General features: G+C 37.4%; 1 protein-coding gene across 17 annotated transcripts in view; it reads left to right on the top strand.

The window, feature by feature from the left end:
• The first annotated feature begins 766 nt into the window (after positions 1 to 766).
• Positions 767 to 12,767, top strand: part of Rbm39 (RNA binding motif protein 39) — a 31,167-nt gene continuing 19,166 nt past the window's right edge. For 2 of the 17 annotated variants that reach the window (XM_076930091.1, XM_076930086.1), the window contains exons 1-6: positions 777 to 1,083; positions 1,722 to 1,785; positions 3,604 to 3,653; positions 7,876 to 8,070; positions 11,685 to 11,750; positions 11,851 to 11,901. In XM_076930091.1, the coding sequence (XP_076786206.1) occupies positions 1,735 to 1,785; positions 3,604 to 3,653; positions 7,876 to 8,070; positions 11,685 to 11,750; positions 11,851 to 11,901 (413 nt within the window). In that variant the 5' untranslated portion in view covers positions 777 to 1,083; positions 1,722 to 1,734. The other 15 variants (XM_076930085.1, XM_076930083.1, XM_076930095.1 and 12 more) reach the window with 13 other exon arrangements.

The following is a 12,767-nucleotide window of genomic DNA, read 5'->3' as shown; positions in this document are numbered from 1 at the left end:
AACAAAATAAAATCCAATAAAGTAAAAAAGGCGGTAAATTTACACGTAGACAGTCAAAATCCTAGGGCAACGGGAGGGTATCTTTTAAAGTAAAAAATAACCCGGATACATAGCCCGACTCAATTCAGGGGTTAGAAAACTACACACTGCGGTTTCTTCCCACCCCGTCCAGTGCCTCCGGTTTCAAAGGGTGTTTCGAAGCTTCATCATCGAGACTGCATCTAACTGGTGACACCAAATGACAAGAAAATCGTACTTTTTATTCCCATTCCCCTATGTACAGATCATTCGTGTCTGCATGCGTTTTCATCATCCGTGAATCTGGACACGAATGTCTTACCCTACAGCCATATGTACTATAATAGGTTGCCTTATGGCGACCTTGACAGCCATCTGCGTGGGAGGGCGGGGGGCAGTCGGCTCGGAGAAGGGAAACCTTCACACCCGGCGAGGAGCTGTCACCAGCCGGGATGACAGCAACGATCCACTCAGCAAGGCATTCTTCCAAAGATTGACAGTCAGTGCACCAACTGTCTCTGCCCTGGAGACGGCGTAACCTCGCGAGATTCGGGTGCCTGTCTGGAGGGGGAGCCGGAGCAGCCTTTCCGAATTGGGGGAAGGGAGAATGGGATCATCTGTGGCGCAATCATTGCACGAGATTGGGCCACGGTCGTCGGAGCCGTAGTGAGATCTCGCGATATTTAATGCTTTCCAGGCTGGAACACTGGGCAGTTTCTCGCGAGAGCCCGTGCTGAGGCTTCGGGAGACCCCGGGTGTTTGTGTGTGTGTATGTGTTGGTGAATGTGAGTACGGAGGAGCAGCGGCCGCCATTTCAGGGAGCTAGCCGACGCTGTCGCAGGGGTGGATCCTGAGCTGCCGAAGCCGCTGCCCTGCTCTCCGTCGCGGGCTCCTTTAATCCCATTGTTTCTTTTAGATTCGCTTGGGCCTAGACGCCCTCGGGGCCCGATATTCGGGTTGGGCGGTACCGCGGCCTGGGCCTAGTGGCTTAACAGTAGCAACAGCGGCGGCGGCGGCGGCAGCCGACTTCCCGAGTCGAGCACAGGCGCGCGAAAACCCGCACAGGTACGGGGCGTCGCGGAGTGGGAGTAGTGGGCAGCCTGCCTTCGGTCGGGTGGTCCGAGACGCCGAGGCTTTTAGCCGCTTTTATCAGCGCGCAGAGGGGGAGGGAGCCTTTTCGGGAAGCTTGGTCACCTCTCCCTGGCTGTACCCTTCATTTCTGGCAAGGGCATTGTGGAGATTTTCGTAGTGGCAAGGAACTTCGTGGGGACCTGGGGCAGATAAAGATCTGTCCTTTGGAGGCCGGTGCTGGTCGCGACCTCCCAACATGGCGCCTGTCGAACGCTACCTTGGTACACAACCCCTCCCAGCAGAGGGAGTTTCCCTCTGCCGCTAAAATGGCAGCGCGGGTTTTGTGCTAAAGGAAGCGCTCTGGTTCCTACACACAGGTTCGGTTTTAGCGGTTCCTGGGCGGGTTTTTGAAATCAGACATTGAGTTCTGCTCCTGTGTGTTAGATGAAAGAAACATTACACATTTACTTAGCCAAGTCAGCCTTGTGTGACGTGCATCGCACAATTTTAGCCATTGTAGTGCCTTTAAAGGATTTTTCTCAGGCTTTGAGTATTTAGGTCAAGGAGACTTTTTTTTTTTAATAGCAGAATTGCAGGTTGCTTACTTACAGGACTGTCTTGTTCTTCCCCAGGCGAGTAGAGAAAATGGCAGACGATATTGATATTGAAGCAATGCTTGAGGCCCCTTACAAGAAGGTGAGAAAACGTGCTAGTGAGCTTTAATATATTTCTTAATTTAGCATTATTCACGAAACTACTGCTGAAATGTAAACTAACCTTCCCGGAGCCCTCTTGATTATCTTATCAGAGATGCATTACGTGTAACTTACAAAAGTAAATATATGCTATTGATGTAATAATATTGTGCAGTAGTTTCACTTCAGCGTGATGAATAAATGCCCATCTATCTCTCTTTGTAGACTTGCCTAACGATATCTCACCTCTACTCCCATGAATTCACCTTTGATTCCAGTGTGAACTGTCAATCATAAGGTAGTAATTGAGTGACTTATCGCTGTACCGTGGTCCCCTAGGTAAAATGACTCAACTAAGAATTACCAGCTCCAGTTTGGTATAGCAAAAAGGTGAATGTAGTGGTTTGGGAAAATTGCAGGGGTCCAAGAATAATAAATTATAACCAGTCTCTGGCAAGTAAATCTTACGAGCCTTGAAAGAAGAAATGGGTGAGATTTAAAATTTATTTTATATAAATAGATATAAGGCTGGTAATAGTAAACCTTAAAACAGGCAGGTATTGATCTGCTTTTCAGTTAATAATTACTAAGATTCTTGGATCCCTGAATAGAAATTAGCAAAAAAAAAAAAAAAAAAAAAAAAAGAAAGAAAGAAAGAAAAAAAAGAAAGAAGGAAAAAAACAAGAAAAAGAAGAAAGAAGAGACAGTATCACAGCTTAGAGTCACTTGATGACTGTTTTACTGTTCTCCATAGTATAGTATTTTATTTTTAATTAGGCCCTGCCGTAGTTTTTCACACTAAAAACTAGAAAGGAAGTATTTTGTCTAGTAATACAATATGACCCATTTCGGTATCACCATAAAATAAAGCACTCTTCATTCTTTGACCAGTTGGTGGTGAAAATAGCAGTGTGCATGCATGCATTATCACTGGTGTCACGACCTTAAGCCTTGTAACTTAGATATCCTACTATTGGTTATGTGTTCAAACTGTGAAAGAAACATTGCGCTTAAACCGTTTAAAAATAATACATTTGTCTTGGAGTGTAGCAGGACCATGTGGTGCCTTTTGGATGAATTCTGATAGCTTTAAATAGTGTAATTTTGTAATGTTAGACTCTTGAAGCCATACTTTCTGTTTTAATGTTTCTTGTCTTAGTTTAACTTGGATATAATTCCATGTAAACAGGTATGGAAGTAGGGAATGTTTAGGCTGGACTGGTGGATTATTAATTAACTTTTCTTGGGTTCTTGGGAGTCAACATTACTAAAGCAGTGTGAATCCCTGTTTGCTTCAGGGCGAGATGTGTGACAGAGGTGGCATCAAGCTCTTACAGTCCCAACCCTCCAACGGAAATGGGCGAAGATCTCAGGAATGGCATCGGTCACAGGAAATCGATAGTGGCTGGCTGCTAGCATGGCCACTTGGGGCTTAGGCAGAAATAGAGCCATGGTACCAACAAAAGGGACAATATAGCACATGGAATAAAACTCAAAATGACTTCATGTTTCATAGAAATCTTTAACCACTTCAACATTGTAATTCTGGATGACTTATTTAATATCTAAACAATGTAAAAAAGTAAAATATAACATGTTAAATGTGGAAAGATTTTAATTTTTGTTTCTTGATGACTTAATTATTAGCAACAAAGTGGTTAAATGTATACCATCTAAATTTTTTTATAGCCTTCCATGTTAAATAAGTAATTAGTTTTAAAATTGTTTTGTATTTTCTTATTCCTATTCCCTTTACCCTTTGACAACTTGAAATGTTACCACTTCGTCCTCATGATGTTCTTCTATCAACCTTGCTTAGGATGAGAACAAGTTGAACAGTGCTAACGGCCATGAAGAACGTAGCAAAAAGTAAGTTTCACTAAGGAACCTGGGGGGTGGGAACTAACCTTGTGGAAATCTGTTCTGTGGCTAAAGCATCAAACTATGGTTTTCTTCGTCTTTAGAAAGCTGCTCATAACATTTGAGATGAGAAAGTACTTCAGGGTATAAAGCCGTGGGCTTTGTGGTCTATAGACTATGGTTTCAAAGACCTGGACACTTTGCCCTCCAGTCTCCCATGATTCTCTTGAGTTCTATAATGCTTTAAATTTGGTAACTGTCTTGGAGATGTGATGAGAAGAATCACTGAGTTAGAAGATGTTATAGAAAAAAAAATGTCAAGGCCGTGAAAAGTACTGCTTACCTTCAGTCACGAAAGGAATCAGCTATGAGCTTCTGTTTCTTGCTGCTTAAAGGCCCTTTTGATAGTAATGAAAGCATACGTAATAGTTTGGGATTTTTTTTTCTTACTTGGCCCTTTTTATCTCTAGTGTATCCAAGGAGACCATTAAGAGTGTGTAATGTATTTGAGATAGATAACTAAGTTGAAATAAGGACAGACTCAGTACAGAAGACGGTATACAAAAAAGTATATGAACAATTTAAACAGGATCCAATTTACAAGGTTGGAGCCTACTGGCTGTTGTGAAATACTATTATCTCCAAGATTAGTAATTCTTCACATGATAATGGTCATGTTAGTGCATCAAGATAGCCTAGCCTATAATGCCATACTAAAACATTTTGTCATATAATGACCACATAGTACTTAATAAAAAAAAAATGATAAAATAGCCACTTAATTTGATTCTTTTTGGCTCTTTTCCTCCTAAGAGCTCAAAGTGCTTCATAATAACTACCTCAGTCCTCCTCACAACAACTTTGTTAGGTAGGTTGATATAATTTCATAAAATAGATGAGAAAATTGTTTGTTGTTAAGCCGAGGTTTTATAATGTTAATGTGGTAAGGAATTAATGTGGGTTGGGCATTGTGATTCAGGCGTATAATTTTTCTCTTTAGATGAGGCAAGATCATCATAAATTCCAGTTGGATTTCTTAGATCGTGTATTAAAAAAGATGTTAAGAGAAAAGATCTACTTTATTGAAATTCTTTTCCTTGTATAAGCTTAGGTGGGAATCACTAATAGTTTCTTCCTAAAGGGGATTTGGGTAATAGTTGACAGGGTTCTTAGCATGCATTTTCAGTCTTTTCTGAATTGAATTTCCTAAAGTTTCAGTTTCATAATTTTATAGCTAAAAGACAATCCAGGAACAGATATCTGCCAGTTTACAAAAATTACTCATTTTTAGACTCTGGCCTAGTGACTTAGAAAAGATTTTTTTTTATCTTAAGCTCAAAAGGATGAGGATAAACTTGAAGGTAAATTCTGCAGTATTTCCTAACTTCACTTGTTCTCACTAATCTCTTCAGATTGTACTCTTAAGCCTGTATCTAAACTCATTAAAGATGATCAAGCTTTTAGGAGTAATTAGAGCATTAAGTGCTCAATGAAACAGTGTTGTGCTGTAGAGTCAGTTGGGTAATTTAAGATGAAACTGTCTTCCTTGGAGCTTTCTTACATTACTTCATTTAGTAATATCTTTAAAGTGTTCAAAATATTTCTGTCTGACTTAAGTTACAGCTGATTTAAATTAGGTGATTGCTTAAATTAGTTACAGAGTTTTTAATCTGTTGATTTGAAAGAACATGTCATTATGTAATGAACATAATGTAAAAGAAAACTTTTAACTTGGGTAGATAAAACAAAGATCTGCTTTTGTTTTAAGATAATTTATGTTAACCTAAGGTAGATGTCATTTTTGTGTGGTTCATGCTAATACTATTGAATTAAAAGCCATTGAATGTTGGAGAGAACTGTTGCTGGTAAGGTAGTAAGAATAGGAAACTACATTCTGACAAAGTTAGCTAAGTATATAAACTGAGAAACTGTAATTGTTATTTATAACACACTGTATTGTATCCCAGCAGTAAAGGGATCAAAGTTTAATGTAACAACCTTTTAGCCTATTTTCTGAAGAGTTTTAAGTTTTTAACACTGAGTTTGTGAAGGCCTCCAATTTGCTCTGAGGTATCTGAGGTTACCCCTCATGGAAGTATTTGTTACTGTAACCAGTTTTGCAGTCTCAAATCAAACTTCATTTTGTCTATAAAGAATCAGAAAAGAATAACAGTAAAATGGCACAGTTAAAAATATATTGGCTACTGTGGTGTCGATTATCAAATTTTGGAATAAATGACTTTTCTATTTTTTTTCTTATTTTCCAGAATACTTTGCATTTAAAATTTAGATCTTCTTACATGGAAGAGGTCAAATCCAGTTATAGCAAAACACCTTTTCAGCAGAGGCCATATAACCAAAAAGTCCAAAGGCCCAGTGGACCCTTTACTTCAATGATGTTCAGTACAAAATTCCACTGCCACTAAAGACTTGGGAAAGTCCCATTTAAGTTGTAACAGGATTTGACTATTAGGATGGAATTTATGACCATTTCTTTAGTTGAAGAAATGTTTTCTAATGCTGTCATTTGTTCTAGAGAAGTACGTTGGTTTCTTACTGTAACAATCTTGTCTGGGCTTTTATATGGAAGATGGTATTTTCTGATAATTGAAGTGTGTTGTCGATTTACCTATCTTGGGTTGCCTTCAGATGTGGGTGGGCATTTGCTTATGAAAAGTCTAGAAGACATTGAGTTAAAATTCTGCTTTTGTTTTTTTTTTGTTTTTTTTTTTAGCTTTTGGAAGAATTAAGATTGGGGGCCTATGAGATGTAAACATAGGCAGATTGACTCTGCTATTGGCCACTTTTAAGCAGAGCAACACTTACTGTCTTTTTTTTTCTGGGGAATGGAATTAATTTTAATCTTATCCCCTAATTTGAAGTAATGTAGGTAGGATTTACGGTTTTAGCCATCTCAGAATTCTTGAGTCCTAAGAAGTGGGGTCAGGGTTTGAAACGTCAGAGTTGGAATGTTACTGGTTGCCCTTCCTGAGCATGGGAGTTGCTTTGACTACTATATAAATAATGAGTGTAGCCTAATTTTCTGTCATGTGCTACCTAGCATATTTCTGACAGTCAGGTGGATTATCTTGAAATTTTAGACAAAGTTTCTGCCTCCTTGGAAAGCTCTACATCTCCTTGTGATTGGAGTGTGGGTTTCAAGATTCCAGAAGGTGGGTGTCTTCATTTTCTATTTTTAATGCACTCTAAGATGACCTGCTTACAGGTTCTCTGAGGCACACCTCAGCTGTTCTTGTGCTAACTTTGCTTTGATACAAGTTAAATAGCTCATTAATTTTCCTAATGATGTAGAGATGTCAAAATGTTCAGATCTCAAACCACTTACAAATGGACATTTTGGTGAAGTAAACTTGTCTTTCAATTTACATTGAAATATCTGAAGGCACCTCTAATTTGGGTGATGACAGAGGTACAGATTTCAAGGTTGAATTGTTAAACCAGGGGGTGAAATACTGTGAGGAACCCAGAAATGAGTGGAAAGATAACTGGCGTTTTTACTTTCCAAGGAAGGTCAAATTGTTGTAATTTCGTCCCACAGGCCTATATAAACAAGCTTAAAAAGGGCAATCTCGATTTCATGATAGCTTTAAGTGCTTACAGTAAAATCTCGGGTTGTGAAAGTGTATTTTACTGCATTCTTAGGATCCTTTATTGTAATTTTGCCCATAAAAAGCAAATATATATATATATACACACATTTATATAAATATAGTGTTTTGAAAAGTACAAACCATTCTTACATGTACACTATCAAATTTGACTTTAACCAAATTGATAATGGAAAATTTTTATATGACAATTACTATTTATTGATTGTGAACATGCTGTAACTATATACCATGATATGAATTGGTCTGTTACGTGAATGGCAGTTAAACTTGAATTTTTTTAAAGTTCAGGCTTGGTTTTCTACTTACCAGCAAGTCCTGTTTCTTCTTTCAAGCTGTAGCTGCCTCAGGAGATCATTGAAAAGTCTTCTCTTACTTAATCCTGTCTCTCAATTCCTTTAACTATCTTCAGTTAACATTGAAGCAAAGGTTGGGGTGTTAAGTCCCATACTTAGAAATTGTTTTCCATAAAGTATGATTTTTGTACCATTGAACAGTGGTAAAAATACATTAACAAAAGAATAAACATTTTGACGGTAAAAGGAAGTGTATAATTGGTTGCTATTTAAACCAGCATGTAATAGTACTTTTTCCCCCCTCAGGAGAAAAAAAAGCAAGAGCAGAAGTCGTAGTCATGAGAGAAAAAGAAGCAAAAGTAAAGAACGGAAACGAAGTCGAGATAGAGAAAGGAAAAAGAGCAAAAGCCGAGAGCGGAAACGAAGTAGAAGCAAAGAACGGAGACGAAGCCGCTCACGAAGTCGAGATAGAAGATTCCGAGGCCGCTACAGAAGTCCCTAGTATGTAATTGTTTCATGTGTTTGGATAGCAATTTAACTGGAGGAATGGGAATAAATAAATCCATAATTAAGGATAATAACATCGAAGCTAGTATGGAAAAAAAACCACGGTATGTGGACTCCTACATAAAATTTACAATCTACCAGACTTAGCTTTTTTCTTCATAAGCTAGAAATTGTATGACAGTTCAAATTAAAACAAAGCACTCCAGTGCTTGATAGAACTTAGAAAGTTTGTGAACTGTAAATTACAGGTAGATAAATCAGTTACAAGAAAATGTTGTGTGTAGCTGTAGCTAGCTGAAGTTCTTTATCTTTTAGACTCATTACTCTTATTATTTCTATATAAGGTTTTAGAGTAAATTGAAAGTGCTTTGTAGATGAACTTACTGGAATTTATATGCAATAAGCATAGAATTCATTCATTACAGCTGCTAAAAAAAATGTACCTGGCCAGGAATATGGTGGCTCATGCATTTTAGTCCCAGCACTCAGGTGCCAGAGGCACTCAGATCTGTAAGTTCAAGGACAGCCAGGGCAGGACAGAAAATCTCTGTCTTGAAAAATTAAAAAAAGATGGTGGCTCACAACCATCTGTAATGGGATCTGATGCCCTCTTCTGGTGTGTCTGAGGACAGTTACAGTGTACTCACATACATGAAATAAATAAATTAATCTTTTTTAAAAAAAAAGAAAAATCTTTTCTTTTTTTAAACCTGCAGTAACAGCTTTGGGAAGAAACTGCATTTCTAAGCAAGGATGAATATCCCTTGAAGTTTAACTAAGTCCTTAATTCTTTGCTAAGCACATCTTTTAAAACCACTTTTAAAAGTATGCATGTTAGTATAGATTTCCGCTAGTCCAAAAGCTCTGCACATTGCCCCCCACACCCCTCTGGGAAGGGGCTAATGGTGTTACCAGAGGCAGTTGTGAGCTTATGGATTATGTGGGTACTGGGAACTGAAATTGGGGACATTATGAAAGCTTTATTTCCCTTAACCAATATGTTTAATTTATAAGATTTAAGTAGTTCAGAATTGAATTTAAAGATGGTCTACTGAGTCAGGCTCTGAGCTTGTGTTGAGGAATAAACTTGGACATAAACTAATAATAAAGAGTGTCAACAATATACTGATACTGGTATTATCTGACGCTATTTGAGTTTGGATTCTGAACCATTAATTGTATAGTGTATGTACCTGAGTCTGGATGCCCCTCTGTGTTTGTTTTTATGTTTTATGTTATTATGTTTATATTAATTTGTATTATGGACTTCACATGCTGGTAATACCGCCATGATACTTTTTTTTTTTTCTTTCCCAGAGTTGAGGACCAAACCTAGGGCAAGTGTTCTACCACTGAGCAAATCTCCAACCCCCATGATACTATTTTTAATTCTGAATATATTAGACTTTTTTTGTTAATTTTCTCAAGATTTACATTCATTAAGAGTGTAAGTTTTCTTACTGGGGCGAACTAAATAGGGGAAAGATAGCTTTAAAAATCAGAATACTATTGAGAAGCTATTATTTATGTCTGCCTCTTACTCAAGTCTGACTTAATTTAAATATTTTTTGTTTTGGTTTGAATTGAACTTTGTGGTGGCTATTAGCTAGATGGTTTTATAACCAAAGGAGAAATATAGTAGGGCTGGCAGAGGCAGATTTTTTTTGTGAGTTTAAGGCCAGCTTGGTTTACAGAGTACATTTCCAAGCCTGCTAGGGGTACATGGATCCCCCGTATCTAAAGTACTGTTTTGTATTAGGCATAAATGAAGGGAAAAATACTTATATAAACATGAATGGACATTAATGTGTCCAGTAATTGTCTCACTATTATGGATTAGTAAGGCAAAGTAAGAAGATCACTGTTAAGTTCCAGCCCACATTGATCTACAAAGTGAATTGTAAGCTAAGTCACGCATATGTACCCTATTAAAAAAATAGTTTGTTTTAAAGTCTGAGTTAGAAGGGACAGAAGAGTTTTATTTGAAACAACTTGATTATAAGTTGGCATAGTTTTTCTTAAAACTAAATGTAAATTACAAATCTTTAACATCTTCGTTTTACTGAGCCTAATTAAAGGACCCTCATAGTCCTTTAATTAATATAGGTTTTTAAAAAATATTTTTTCTGATTTTTTTTTTTTTTTTTAAATGTGAGTGGTCAGTTTCCATGTGTTCCTATATGACAGAAAAACATCAGATCCTATTATTGAAGGGCTAGCCACCAAATGGTTGCTGGGAATTGAACTCAGAACGTCTGGAAGAACAACTAGTACTTTACTGAGCCAATCTTCTTTAATGACTATGATTGAACACTATAGGACATATATCTTATCACCCTTTAAATAAGCTTTATCTTTTAAAAGGTACAAAAATTATATTATGATTGAGTTACTGTGAAAACCCCTTTTATCATTTTTTGCAGTATTGGTGTTGGGCTGTGGGACAGGTATATTCCAGAACTGAAACTTGTCTTTGAATCATAAAGTGTTAATTTTTTTTTTTTGCTGAGTAAATTAGTTTTGGATTTCTGTAATATCTTTTATAATAAATAATATAGTACCATGAATATTCTGATAACTCACTTAAGAATTACTATATGGAAGCCTGGCAGTGATGGCACACGCCTTTAATCCCAGCACTTGGGAGGAGGAGAGAGGAGGAGACAGGCGGATTTCTGAGTTCAAGGCTAGCCTGGTCTACAGAGTGAGTTCCAGGACAGCCAAGGCTGTACAGAGAAACCCTGTTGGGGGGTGGGGTGGGGGGGATTACTATATGGAAGCTGGGCAAGGTGGCACACACATTTGATTCCAGCAGGAGTCAGACAAGATCTTTTTGAGTTCCAGGCCAGCTAGGAAGACATAGTGAGAACCTGTATTAAGTCAGAAGACAATAGTTGGGTGCTCGTCATAGGTAGAATGCACCTTTTAATCCCGGTACTAGAAGGCAGAGTCAGGTAGAATCTCTGACTGTGGTCTATAATGAGTTCCAGAACAACCAGGTCTCTACCATGCCTTGAGAAGGGGGAAGGAATAAGGGGAGTGAAGAAAAAGATGAGTAAGGGGGTATAGGCTGTAATTAATTAAACACTGGAATCTCACTTTGAGTCAGTAGGAAGAAGAGATCAAGGTCTTCTTTGCTAAATAGTGAGTTCAAAAGTTATCTGAATTTCATGACCTTGTGTCAAGTTTTTGAATAAAAACATAGTGTGTACACTTAAGTGCACACTTTTTAAAGAATTATATAACCAATATTGGGATGAGAGTACAGAGGCATTTGTTTTTACTCTATTTGTATTTTTAAAGACTCATGTTTATATGATTGAAAATAGATGTGATGATTTATTTTTTATTTATTTTTTTAAGAACCAAAAAGTTTTGAGGCTGTAACTTTTGTTCTTGGCACCTTGAACCTGGTCCAGGATAGAAAAACAAGGGCTACAGGTCTGGGATAAAGTCATGATTTTCCTAAGTTCTGTTGTTTCCTCTATATAATTGAGGTAGAAAAGAAGCAGCTTAAACAGTGTTAGACTTGTTGGGGAGCCCATGAACTTGACTTAGCAACACAACCCTAAACCTGTAACTAGTGTAATTTTGTGTTTTCTTTTTAGCTCCGGACCAAAATTTAACAGTGCCATCCGAGGAAAGATTGGGTTGCCTCATAGCATCAAATTAAGGTTTTTAAACATACTTCTGAATTGTTTAAATTGTATTTCAAGGAACTGATGTGATTGTACCTGTTTGGGTAACTTGTGAAACTTTTTAACCTTGCAGCAGAAGACGTTCCCGAAGCAAAAGTCCATTCAGGAAAGACAAGAGCCCTGTGAGGTAACTGTTGGCTCTCCCCTTCCCCCTTTTCTACAAACAAAAAAGCACTTCTTAAATTTATATAATGAAAATAATCAGGGGTTGGGGATTTAGCTCAGTGGTAGAGCTGCTTGCCTAGCAAGCGCAAAGCCCTGGGTTCGGTCCTCAGCTCTGGAAAAAGAAAAAAAAAAAAGAAAATAATCATGTTAAATTTTTAAATTCCTTTTTTGAGTATTTGTACCATTGAAACAGTGATTGTGCACTTTTAGTAGCTTGGTCCTCATATAATCTTTAATATTATTTGATAGCCCAGATATTACATATCATCTTTTTCCATATTTACACAAAGAGATTTTTCTTGGCAGTTATCCTGATGATTTTACATAGGCTTCGTTTTATGTGGAATTTTTTTTAAAGATTTATTTTATGTATACGAATCTTTTATGTATATGAATATGCACCAGAAGAGAGCATTGAATCACATTACAGATGGTTGTGAGCCACCAGGTGGTTGCTGGAAATTGAACGCAGGACCTCCAGAAGAGTATTCAGTGCTCTTAACGACTGAGCCATCTCTCCAGACCTCATGGAATTCTTAAACAGTAACATTTGAAATAGCTCTCATAGTAAAATAAAGGAACAATCATAAGTTGTACTACTTAGCACTGTTGGATGAAAAAGTACATTTCATCTTATGTATCTTATATGATTGAGTGGTTAGATCTGTTCATAAAGTTTCTTAAATTACTTCCTCAATAAGTTTCCAACTGTATAATGCATAGTTTTGCTTCAGAGCACATTTTGACATTGGGTATCATGCTTCACTAACATGGTTGGCCTTAAGTAGGATATTTTACATTTATTTTAATTAATTTTTTGAAGGTTTA

This window comes from Arvicanthis niloticus, chromosome 2, assembly GCF_011762505.2.
Source record: "Arvicanthis niloticus isolate mArvNil1 chromosome 2, mArvNil1.pat.X, whole genome shotgun sequence".
Classification (NCBI taxonomy): Eukaryota; Metazoa; Chordata; class Mammalia; order Rodentia; family Muridae; genus Arvicanthis; species Arvicanthis niloticus.
This window is presented reverse-complemented; position numbering and strand designations above follow the sequence as displayed.